This window comes from Panthera tigris, chromosome A2 (assembly GCF_018350195.1).
Source record: "Panthera tigris isolate Pti1 chromosome A2, P.tigris_Pti1_mat1.1, whole genome shotgun sequence".
In the NCBI taxonomy this organism is placed as follows: Eukaryota; Metazoa; Chordata; class Mammalia; order Carnivora; family Felidae; genus Panthera; species Panthera tigris.
In genome coordinates, this window is record NC_056661.1 from 4101478 (window position 1) to 4114329 (window position 12852).

The window sequence follows — 12852 nt, forward strand, 5'->3', positions numbered from 1 at the left end:
AGCATTTTAAAAACACGTTCCTCGTGAGACTGCCGGTAAATTACACCAAACGCCAAAGATCCAATTTGTAACGCTCTGTAATGCGCTGTACCCAGTTCCAATGCTCCAGATGGCTGAATTTTGCTTGTTTTATTGGGGAGGAGAGGAGGGAAGCGCAGGGAGAATTGGTTTTATTTTTTCCAGACGACATTCTGTGGAGCCTCATGCAAATCTGAAGGCGCGGAACACGATGAACTTTACAAAATGTCAAGAGGTGGCACGCCCCAAGTGCAGCTACGTCAACGGGAACAGAGGTTCTGAGGTTTGCACCGTATCTCCGGTTTTGACTCTATCTGCCTTTAACACACGCGCAGGAGAAGCCTGACCACACGCCTGCATAACTGCATCAAATCAGTTTCAAGAACCAGGACGCGTCTCCCGCGCATACCCGTCTGCGCTCCTGCCAAATGTTACGCAGAAGAGCGAGAGGCCTAGTCGCGGGGCCGCCAGTGAGCAGAAGTCACCGGGGGGAGCGTCCCCACGTGTGTGACGTCACCAGACACTCCTTCAGGCCACGTCACCCTGGGGCTGCGATGCGTTCAGAGCCGCCTGTCAACAGAACCCGCGGTCCACCTCCCCCCCACCGAGTTCCTCCCTTCTTGTGGGCACGTGGAAAGCTCTGCTCACCTGATTTGGTGACTCTCGACCGATTTGCAGGTCCTGGTTTCGGCTCATCCTCTTCCTTTTCTTCCTTCTTAATGTCTTCAGGCTTTTTTTCCTCCTTTTTCTCCAACTTCTCTTCCTTCTTAATCACGGTTCTGTTGAAAAACATGGTTACCAAACTTGAGTTCCTGGGACTCGGGCGGCAGCTCACACCTCTTCAGACTTGCACACAAAACCAACCAGCCTGGCGGCAGGCGGACGGGCACGACTCTCGGAAAACCACGGTAGGGACAATATCCTCTTGAGAGGCAGAGCCCTCACTCCCCTGGGAGGTCTCTGCCACATCTAGAACCGTCAGGACAGAACTGCAGGCTTGTGGCTATTTTTGCCAACTGCTCGATGCCCGGGGATAGCAGAGCGGCTCACGGGCACAAACACGGGAAACTACGTCCGAATGCGCGTTAAAAACTAACTTCAAGTGTTTTGCCGTGTGTGGAAAAAAACATTTTTTCCAAATAAATACAGTATAAAATAGAATGGAGGGGTGCCCGGGTGGCTCAGTCGGTTGAGTGTCCCTCAGGTCGTGATCTCCAGGTCCGGGGGTTGGAGGCCCGCTTCTGGCTCTGTGCTGACAGCTCGGACCCTGGAGCCTGCTTTGGATTCTATGTCTCCCTCTCTCTCTCTGCCGCTGCCCTGCTCAGACACTCTCCCTCTCTCTCTCTCCCTCTCAAAGTAAGAAACGTTAACAAAAAACTTTAAAAAAAATGAAATAAAATAGAGTGGAGGTACGGGATGAGGACAGGAGGTGGCGGCTTACACGAAGCAGCGGGCCACGGGCCTGTAACAACACGCCTGGTCATTTCTGCATATTGTGGGGGAGTTAAAATGGCAGGCTACGTCCCAGCTTGTGCAGCAACTGCTGTCACATTTCAACCCGGAGGCAGCTTTTTTCTAAGCAGTGAAATAAATCCTCGTCGCCACCCAAACTCGTCTCCCTTATTCCTTAACGCTGTTATCTCGGGCGATCAAATCTCACACTCCTTAAATGCCCACCGTGTGCCAGGCAGGGTCCAGGACGGGAAAGCCAGGCCCCTCGGGTTCCCTGACCAGGTCCCTGCCCTGTCTTCCCTACCACCCAGGCAGGGCTCAGCCTGTTGGAGAAACCTCTCCCAAGGTCACTCTTCCTCCCTCCTCAACTTCCACAGCATGTCGTCTTTAAAATAATATTCACACTTTAAGAAAAACCTTGTTTAAAAAAAATTTTTTAATTTTTATATTTTAATTTTTCAGAGAGAGAGAGAGAGTACACGTGCAAGCAAGCTTAAGCGTGTGAACTGGAGAGAGGGGCTGAGAGAGAGAGGGAGAGAATTTTAAGCAGGCGGCACATTCAGCGAGAAGCCTGCTTGGGATTCTCTCTCCCTCTGCCCCGCCCCTGCTCACACTCTCGCTAAAAATAAACTTACAAAGAGTCCAAAGCTCAACCCACTGAGCCACCCGAGGTGCCCCTATTTAAAATTTATGAAAATGTAAATACACACAACAACTGATGGTGTGTACTAGAATCAAGACCTGTTATTTGGGGGTGCCTGGGTGGCTCAGTCAGTTAAGCATCCGACTTCGACTCCGATCACGATCTCACGGTTCCTGGATTTGAGCCCTGTGACGGACTCTGTGCTGAGAGCCAGGAGCCCGGGGCCTCGTTTGGATTCTGTGTCTCCTTCTCTCCCTGCTCCTGTTTCTCTCTCCCCCTCTCCCAAAAATAAACAAACGCTTAAAAAAAAAAAAAAAAGTGTGGGGGGGTGGCACCCGGATGGCTCAGTCGGCTAAGCGTCCGACTTCGACTCAGGTCACGATCTCACAGGTCGTGAGTTCGAGCCTCGCATCGGGCTCTGTGCTGACAGCTCAGAGCCTGAAGCCTGCTTGAGATTCCGCATCTCCCTCTCTCTCTGGCCCTTCCCCGCTCATGCTCTTTCTCTCCTTCAAAAATAAGTAAAAACGTTAAAAGAAAAATTAAAAAAAAAAAATTTTTTTTTAATCATATCGGTTTCACTAAAAACAACAAAGCCAAAACCCAAAACACCATACGTGTGTCAACTTACTCAAGGAACTTCCCTGTGACGGCCACCACAGGGCCTTTCCTGACCATCCCTGGGCTCCACCGCCCGTGTCTCTGCTGAGTGGTGCCTGGGTAGCCTCACAGCCTGGAGTCACCGGGACGGCACTAGAACGCTGCATCGCAGCGTCTCACCTCACGTCCGTGTCGGGGGACACACACAGACGTGGCTCCCTTCCACGGCTACGCAGTCCACGTCCCTTCCCTTCTGACAGAGGCGGAAATTGTTCTGGTGACTACGTGACTCCAGATAAAGCCGCGACGAATCACGGGTGACGCACGGCCCTCGCTATCCTGTGGTGGCGCCTTCTCTCTCCGAGACCCCTCCCGCTGTCCTGTACTCACGCGGCACCTCCCGCACGCAGAGGAACCTCTCGGTAACGAAAGTTAAAAATGTAATTTTGAAAACACGAATGCATACGGACACAAAAAGGCTGGAGGGACACACAGGAAGGGGCCACCCTCAGGCAGGGGCTGGTGCTGGACACGTGCGTGTGCTTTCCAAACGGCAACCGCACGCAGCAAACGCACCACTCATCCAAGACCGTGAAGACGAGCCACTTGTTCGGAAAAGTTTCTCTCCTTCGCTTAGACTACCTACTGAACCTAGAGATTCTTGAAAGGAAAGGTTAATGAAGGTGTTCACTGGAAGAAAAAAACTGTGGTTCAAACATATTGTGAATTCCTCAATCTCCCAGTCAAATCACTTCAAGGCACTGTGGCTGTCAACAGCCCCGAGTTCACTGCCTGCCGCGACCGAACCCTGGCCTTGCCACTTCTTAGCTGGGCTGCTCTGTGTGCCCTTCAGCCGGGCAGTCCCCGACCCGGAGCCTGCTCCCTCTGCGACACGAAACTCTTCCTGGGACCAAGGGAACCACCCGCTGCATGCTAGCCAGTTATTAGCCCCTTCCTTTCGTCCACAGACATATCTCACTGGGTGGTCAGACAAATCACTGAGGGAAATGGATTCCCAGACACCAAGAAGACCAAGAATTCTGAACAGCTACCGATATCTGACAAATACGGTTTTAGAACTGCGGACAGAACAGGTCTCTTTGGAGAAGCTGCCGACAGAATCGCTGGCCTCGCTTGTAAATACACGAAGGCTACTCTGACACCTAGTACTCACGGGCCCACAGACTAATTTGGAATGAAGAGCGGCAATTAAACAGTTAAAAATGGAGTCGAACTTAGGAGTGTTAACGATGTCCGCACCTTCGCTCGGCGTACATTTTCTTAACATAAAAGACAAAGGCAAAACTGAATCACTGAGACGGACAGATTTCCCGGCAACGGGTTCAATCTGCAGTGAGAATGGCCCCAGGTGTGCAAGAAGGTTGCACAGACAATATGAACGCACCGTGCTGGGCACTGAGAACTGTACCACCATCACGCACCTCACGGAAGCCTACCTCCTCCAGGAGATAAACCTATTAACTTTGAGAAAATTTTGTAAGTCAGCAATGCCTACTCTGAATGACCCGTCTGTCCCTATTTCCATCTTGGTTAAAGATACAAATCACCTCCTTCATAGATGGCATCCCAGACCCACAGTTCCCCAACTTCTGTGCCAAGGTACCCCTCAGGGTGCCACAGTGAACTCACAAGTGCCCTGAGGTACCTGACATTTTTGAGGGACACGGTAATACCTGACGGTGGTCAGACACCGCACAAACTACTAGCTCGACGATATTCTTTTCGGTACCAGTTCAGGTTAAGTTCCTTTGGATGACGCTACATTTTTTAAAAGCGGCTGTGATAAAAAGCAGGAACTGAACGAAAACCAGTCTGGATTAGGAAATGATTGCAAGGTTTGAGAGACTGTGCAAGGACCCAGAACGTTAGCAGTGAAATAAAAATCATTCTTTCGGGTCGCCTGGGTGGCTCAGTCGGTTAAGTGTCCGACTCTTGGTCTCGGCTCAGGTCATGGCCACGTCAGGCTCTGCAGTGGCAGAGCGGAGCCTGCCTGGGATTCTCTCTCACCCCCCCGCCCTTCCCTCACTGGCACGGTCTGTTTCTCAAAATAAACAAACTTAAAAAAATTACAAAATTATTATTCTTCCATTTTGCGTGTCATTTTTTCCCAACAGATTACTAAGTTGTTTAGACACAAACGCTTATTAAGGATCCTCCGAACACATTTCTTAGAGTTACACGTTACTTCACTCGACAGGCTTTACAGAGACAATACTCAAGTGGCAGCAAGATGCACAAATCGGACACTTCAGTGAGAAGCTGGAGAGGCAGGCTGCCCTTGGAGAGGAGGAGTGACCCTGTGGCTGTCACCTGCCCTCTTCCCGCCCGCTCCCAAGAGAAAAGTTAAGAGAAAGGCCACGCAGGGCTTCCACTCACAACCGTGAGATCAAGACCTGAGCTGAGATCAAGAGGCGGACGCCCCACTGACTGAGCCCCCCGGGCGCCCTGAGAAAGGTTTGAAATCACCACTTTACTTTTCCATTTTGATCTCCACGGGATGATGTCTGTCAACGCTAGTTAGTTTTTCCTTCTTCACTTCACACTCTTTTCTGTCGGACAGCTTTTTCCCAGCCGGTTCGTTTTTGGCCTAAAACACAAGACGGATAGAAATGGCTCACGGTCCAGGTCTTCTCGCTTGTCGGCTCCGTGGGTTACGGCAGGCAAGAACGGCCTCACCTTCTCGACGGAGATCATTCTTCCGTGAAGCTCGGTTCTGTGGAGATGGCTGATGCACTTTGTAGCCTCATCAGATGTCGACATGGTGACAAACCCATAGCACCGAGCTCCAGGACTGCGGGCGTTGGTCACCACTTTGGCCCCGACAACCTTCACGAGAAAGGGCACGCTTATTGTCCCGTACAGATCACCACACAATCTGTCAAAACTGACGAGCAGTTAACTGATCATCGGAACTACTTCCACTACTTTTTACTTCTCCACAAACTGGTGGTTCTCCAGGACTAGTTACGCAAGTGGTTCTAATCCATCCCATCAAAATACAATTGTTTTCGATGCAAGATCGGCCCTCGGAGTGACGAAAAACAAACAGGAAAAGCTAAAGACATTTAAACTTCACCAACCACGACTCATTAATTAACCAAAAGTCCTTCCCACTCGGATCATTTTCTCCAACCGGACTTCTACTTCCAGACAGGCTGGAGCACCAAGTAATTACCCTCCGGCTGCCTGAAACTAGAAAACTAGAGGAAAAGCAGGCAACAAGGGTTTTCGGACGCCGCACACCAGGCCACACGGGATGGTGACCTGCAAGAGAGGACACGCGGAGCCGTACGGGTGCCTGGGCTCACTTCCCAGAAGTACCTGGCCACGGGCAGAGAGGGGGGACGGCCTGTGGAGGGGTGAGGGGCGGTATCCCGGAGCGGCGCACAAGTCAACGTCTGAAACAATCGAGGCAGCGAGAGCCCAGTATCGAGGAGGGCAGCGCCGCATAAAGACCGCTGCGGGGAGCCCCACACCTGTGAGGAGCCCACGGGCGGCCAGGGGCGAGAGAACCACCCGTAAGAAGACAGCAAGCAATCCCCACGGCTGGGCTGCTCAGGGCCTCAAACGATTCACTTTTTCCAGAGTGAACCCAGCAGCTGGAATGGAAAAGCTTGCAATTCACGGGGCACGAGGCTGAGAAGCCAGAAGGGTGCCACCCCCGGAGCCGAACTAACCTAACCAACCTGCTCTGACCTAACGAAGCCGGACAGCAAATCTGAGGAATAAATAAGTGAACTGCGCCCCAGCAAAAGCTCAAGAACATTTATAGGGACATACGAATAACCAGAATACATGTAAATCACGTCTGACGTCCGATCGAAAATAACCAGGCAGGCCCAGAAGCAGAAAGGGACTCTAATGAAGAAAACAAACCAACCAATAGAGAAAGACCCAGAAGTGACGCCATAACAGAATTAGTCAACAACGATGTTAAAATTATTTTGGCTAGGGGCGCCTGGTTGGCGCAGTCGGTTAAGCGTCCGACTTCAGCCAGGTCACGATCTCGCGGTCCGTGAGTTCGAGCCCCGCGTCAGGCTCTGGGCTGACGGCTCGGAGCCTGGAGCCTGTTTCCGATTCTGTGTGTCCCTCTCTCTCTGCCCGTCCCCCGTTCATGCTCTCTGTCCCAAAAATAAATAAAAAACGTTGAAAAAAAAAAAATTATTTTGGCTATATCCTAAACCCTCAAGAAGCTGGAGAAACCACTCCACATGCCGGGTAAACACACAGAAGGTATTTGAAAATACCCAACCCGGCATTTTGGAGCTGGAAAATACATCAGAGGAGACGGACAGCAGACCCTGCAGAAAAAAAGGTAAGGGAACTTGAAAACATAGCGACAGAAGCTACTCGAAATAAATGGAGGGAAAAAGACAAAACACGCCAAAACAAACCACAGCAACAGCAGGCTTTACGACAGCGCATGGGTCGTCCAAGGCAAGAAGCACAGGAAAAACTTAGTGGATGAAACCCCAGAACATTCGTGGCAGCGAATCGCTCCAAGCCAGTGATCAAGAGAATCTTACAGGTAAGCCAGAGGAAAACAGACACCCGTGCCCTAAGGAACGAAGGTGAGACCCATAGCCACAGGTCAGATGACAGGAGCCGGAAGGAAAGAGGCAGCACTGCTGTCCAGGAAAAAAAAAAAAAAAAAAAAAAAAAATCAAGGAACCTGGAATTTGGCACCCGGCAAACAGAGTTTTCCAAACGAAGGCAAAAGAATGACATTCCCAGACCCACAAGAGCAGTGGAAATTATCACTGGCAAGCCTGTACCTTAAGGAAGGTTTAAAGATAGAATAAAATAATACCCAACAGGAACTTGGATGTCAACAAAAGGGAGTAAAGAGCACCTCAGAAGATAAACACGTAGGTAACTGAAAAGTCCCTGTTTTTTCTTATTTATGTACCTCTTTAAGGTATAAGCACAAAGCATGTTACACACGTAAATAAGCCAATAACGTACTGCGTTATTAAATAGAAGACAGACCACGATGGCAAGACCAAAAAGGCTGGGAGGGAAAATGGCGGTGCACTGTTACAAGGTTCGCACGCCTCCAGGAAACCAGATTATCACTGAAGGGATAGACTGGGCTAAATTGAGTCTTTTTTTTTTTTTTAAGTTTATTTATGTATTTTAAGAGGGGTGAGGGGGGAATACACACAGGGGAGAGGGAGAAAGAATCCTAAGCAGGCTCCGCACTGTCAGCGCACAGCCTGATGTGGGGCTCGATCGTACGAACCGTGAGATCATGACCTGAGCCAAAATCAAGAGTCAGACGCTTAACTGACCGAGCCACGCAGGCACCCCAAGTTGAACCTTGTAATAGAATTCCTAAATGCGGCCACCAAAGAGAAATGTTATAGTTCAACTAATAAGCGAAAAAAGAGTCAGGAAAAAAAAAATACCTTGAGACAAACGAAAAGTAAATACAACACACAATAATTACGGGATGTAGCAAAAGCAGTGAAGAGTGAAGTTCACGGTGATGGAAGTCCACATCAAGAAACAAGGAAAAACTCAAATAAACAACTAAATTTTACAACCTCCAGAAACCAGGCCATAGTAACACTAGTCCCATACACAAGTTACAGCTAGGGCAGAACAAATCATAAAAAGCACTCAATGCAAAAGGCAGCAAGAGAAGCAAGGAGGCCAAGAAATAGGTCAGAGAGAAGACAGAGCCAGAGCAGACTCAAACCCTCTATGCTCGTGCTCGTGTTACATGTGAATGTTCCCATGGGATGTGCAGAGAACCGAGGGGAGAGCCCGCACCTACGCGAGTGCAGAGCCCTGAGTCTGGCCCCGACCACCTGATTCAGGTCAACGTGAGCAAGTCCTCTCCTCTCTCCGGACCTCAACGTCCTCACCTGTGCGATGATGGTGGGGGTGGGGTGGGGGAACGTTCCATCATCTCTACGTTCGCAGCAGACTCGGGGGTCCGTGTTCCCGCCCGCAGGTGTGGAGGAGCGCTGCTCTCCCAGTAGAGGAGAGCCCCGCTCTGTCCAGAGCACCTCACAGAGGGCCAAAGGGGGTGGACTTTCTGAAGGGCACAGATGTCACTTCTCTCAGCGACGAATTTCCCATTCTTCACTCTCCTCAAGGTCAAGGGGCCGAGCCAATTGTGGGGTCACGTGACTTCCCCACCAAACTAAGTACCCTGGCAAGGACATCGCTTCTGATGGCCACGAGAGCAGAATCCAAGACAACCTCACCTGTCCCTGTCCCCTGGCCTCGCCCTCTGCCCCCCACAGCAGCCTCCGATTAGTTGATCCAAAATACAGACTTGTCCCACCACAGGGCCTCCGTGCCACTGCTCTAGTCCACAGCTGAGACCTGTGGGCAAGGTCAACTCCAGAATCACCCAGGCCTCACTTCAACAGCACTTACTTGGCAAGGTGCACCAAACCCCAGACCCACATCTAAATCTGGTGTCCCTCCCAAACGCTGATGGCATGCTGTTAACTTCCTGAATAAACCCATCATTTAGGCTATGTTTACTTTTTTTTTCAATGTTTACTCTTGAGAGAAAGCAAACAAGCAGGGGAGGGGCTGAGAAGCGGATTCTGTGCTAACAGCAGAGAGCCCAGCCCGATGCACGGCTCAAAGTCAAACCGTGAGATCATGACCTGAGCTGAAGCCACCCAAGCACCCCTGTTGTATTTACTTCTTAAACGATTTCCCCGTCAGACTGTTAAGACCTATGAGGACGTGACCTTCTATGTGCTGTTAGGCTTCATAATTGGTGTCTAAGTCAAGTAAATAACCGACAAACAGGTTACAGCGTCAGTTTGAAGCCCTTGTGAAAGACATTCACTGTGAAGAAAAATTCATCTTACAAACGCTCCTTCTGGGTCCTGTCCACTTAAGTCACTGACACATTTGCTGACGTCTAGTCAGGGACACAGACCTGAGCAAAGACAGGTCCAGGGCATCCAGGACATCTGTGAAGCTCCGCCTGGACTCCCGGCAGCTTCTCCATGCTGGGGGTGGGGTGTGTGTGTGTGGGGGAACCTCACACCTGCTCCCCCCTTGGAGGGCCACTCCCCACAGGCACCCACAAGACCAGGGCAGTCCTCCTGCCCTAAAATGAGACTGCTTCACTATCTAATTCCAGGATGATGAAAATCGGTTTTAAATGTTCTCGAGTCCTCAGAAGGCTTCTAAATTGTATTATTTTCTTCCTGCCCCTGTGAACAGCGTATTAGTTGATATATTTTTAAACCACTGTCGTGTTCCAGTTTTTGAACTATAGGTTTAAAAACGCCGGAATATATAAAGTTAACTCGTTACTTACTGTTCAGGAAAAAAAACCCAGCATGCCAGCTTTTAAGTTGTATATGGGCCACAAAAACAGCAGTTTCTTTAAGACAAGTTAGAATGAACCACAGCAATGTTTAGACTGTAGCTATTTACATACATTTTCTGTAACACGATGAACTACCTGTTGGCTGTTCCCCACTCTCAACTGGGAAACAAGGCCCACTACCTTGTGGGGTTTTGTTTTCCGTACATATGTATGTGTGCACGTACACACACGTGTATATATGTACAAGCCCAAAAAAACAAAAAAGACCACCGACCAGATTAACGATAGAAAAAAGAACTCCCCAAACTCTGAGCTTATTTTTTAATGCCAAATAGAGGCCGGGTGGCAGGACGTTAAGGGAGCACGTACCTTTCCATACTTGTTGAATAGATTCTTCAGATCTGTCGCTCGAGTTGTGGAGGACAGTCCACTGACCCACAGGTTCCTGCCAGAGCTGCTTCCGGTACGACCTGGGGCAGGAGGGAAAGGATCAGGCTTTGCCTCCAGGCCTAACAGGAAGCACGGCGTGCCTCAGAACGTGGCCCTCTCTTAAACCCCAGCCACATCCGATTTCAACTCTCCTGGTTTAAGAACGTAATTACTGCCAACACACGGAAGACCAAAAATACGGATTGTGGAAAACGGCTTCCTTACTCAAGGAATCCTCAGGTCCACGTCAGTTACAAATGGAAATGACTACTGGTGCCCATTCTCACCCAAGATGGCAGTTTCTACAACCTTGTTCCATTATTATAATGGGCAGAACAGGATGAGAATAGGACGCAGTGCAGTCAGACTTTCACTATCTCATGAATGACACCCACGACAGAGACAGAAACCACAGAAGCTCACCAACATTTACATCTAGTCTCTCAAGATACCGCTAGATGGGACTTCCGGTAATCCTCAATCAAACCAACTACTGGATCCCAAACGTGGGTACCTGTAGGCCCCTCCCTCCCGAAATAAGGGATCCACAGGCGGCTCCCTGCCACATAAGTTAAATCATACCTTTTTCATCTTTAATGATTGGCTTTATATCTTTTTCTTCCTTAAAAGAGCTAGAGACAAAAGTTAATGTTACTCACACAGGAAAAAAATGAAAGAGAACTAAATTAAAAGTATGGTATGTGCTAAAACTGAATACCTACCAGAAAATTAGTCTGAAATAAAATTTTAAGACACCTTTGCAAGCTTTTATAGGAAATCTGACCCCCAAAATACAATGTCAGATTCTTAAAAGTCAATTGGATTTAGCCGAAGATAAGAGTTAACAATTTAAGAACGCAACCGTTAATAGGTTGAGAAAAAGAAAAGAAATAGGTTCACTCATTAAAAATACACAGAGAGATATAAAACATCGTTTAGAAGTAAACTACAATTGCATCAGTCTGGCTGGCCAATTGCAGAAAAAACAGCTTATGTGTGTCATTAAATGACCAATGAAAAGGAGATAGCGTCTGGTCTAAAACTGAGAAAAAACAAACCTCATTTTCTGATCAGCGCCCTCACTGGCTGAGGACTCTTTAGGAGCCGGAGGGACTTCATTACAAGCTTCAAAAGCAAACTTCTTCACGTCTTCTTTGCTATCTCTGGGGTCTGGGCTTGAGGCTTCCTGGGGCGCTTCCGCGACCTCCTCGCTAGAGGCTTCCGTGTGCTCTGAGGCTTTACTACTCTGCTCAACTGGCTTCTCTAGCCCTACAGGCTCACAGTCCGTCCGCGCGCCATCGCCCGGCTGCTCCACGGGCTCCCTTTTCACTACCGCTAACAGGGTGTCTGCCCTGCTCGCCTGAGCTCGTGCTGTTGACTCGCTGGCCAAATCTAAGTCACCCTCCTCCGGATGGGCGCTGCCAAAAAGGTCCTCTTCCTCCGCAAGCTTTCTGTCTGGCCCCACGCTACTTGTATCCTGTGCAAAGGGCTGCTCCAGCTCGGAACCTTCTTCTTTTACTGGCTCAGATTTACAAGTTTCCCCCAAAATGTCGAGTATTTTCTCATTTTCTACGGATTTAACAGGAATAGAATGGCACAAGGTTTAATTACCAGGGAAATAAAGCAATCACAAATGCGGAACCGGCACGGCTGCCACGCTAACACGAAGAGAACCGCTAGCTACACAGAGATTGGAAAACCCGCGGGTACACAAAGTTACACTGGTTACACTACCTGCGCTCCAACCGACTGCTACAGTAAGCTGCTACGCTACATGGAAGAGAAAAGGCCCCCACAGATTTAAACACCTACAACCACGTGGCTGCTTCTCGACAGTCTTCGTCAGGTTTTTGTTCAAGTGTGGGTCTTCGACTTATTTTCCCAGTGTCCGAGGTGCGGAACCGAATGCGATCACCGTTTGACGACAGCTCAGTTTCCAAATTTCTTCGAATTTCTTTTAACGGGACAGTCCGACATGAAACCCAGAATCTCTTCCGACGGCAGGAGATAGACACGCAGTCCGGAAGGGGAGTGACACGTTGGAAATTTTCCTGAAGAAACTGTTTCCTCTTCTAGAATCCAGTCACTTCTCGGGTTAAAAGTGCCCTGACAACCGCTTTTTATCCTGCCTTAACTGTTATCACTCAGAAAGACTGGGGCAAAATATCACAAGATCTGTTTCATGTGTAGAAACACATGGAAGAATCACAGGGGGAAATTACTTAAAATGCCACTCTACGTGGTTAGAGAGATGAAAATAATCACTACATCTCACCAAATATATTTGACCTCCAGAAACCAGAACGGCACTTCCACAGATCTGGTGATACGAGTGGGTTTCCAATCTCTGATCCTCGTACGATCTGGATTGTCCACCATTAAA

General features: G+C 49.2%; 1 protein-coding gene across 2 annotated transcripts in view; it reads right to left on the bottom strand.

Annotated features, from left to right (window-relative positions):
- Positions 1-12852, bottom strand: part of SAFB2 (scaffold attachment factor B2) — a 33250-nt gene that overhangs the window by 11111 nt on the left and 9287 nt on the right. For both annotated transcript variants that reach the window (XM_042977890.1, XM_042977892.1), the window contains 6 exons: positions 11528-12038; positions 11052-11101; positions 10410-10510; positions 5408-5557; positions 5206-5318; positions 667-797 (listed from right to left, as the gene is read on the bottom strand). In XM_042977890.1, coding sequence (XP_042833824.1) covers positions 667-797; positions 5206-5318; positions 5408-5557; positions 10410-10510; positions 11052-11101; positions 11528-12038 — 1056 coding nt within the window. The remainder of the gene's footprint in view (positions 1-666; positions 798-5205; positions 5319-5407; positions 5558-10409; positions 10511-11051; positions 11102-11527; positions 12039-12852) is intronic.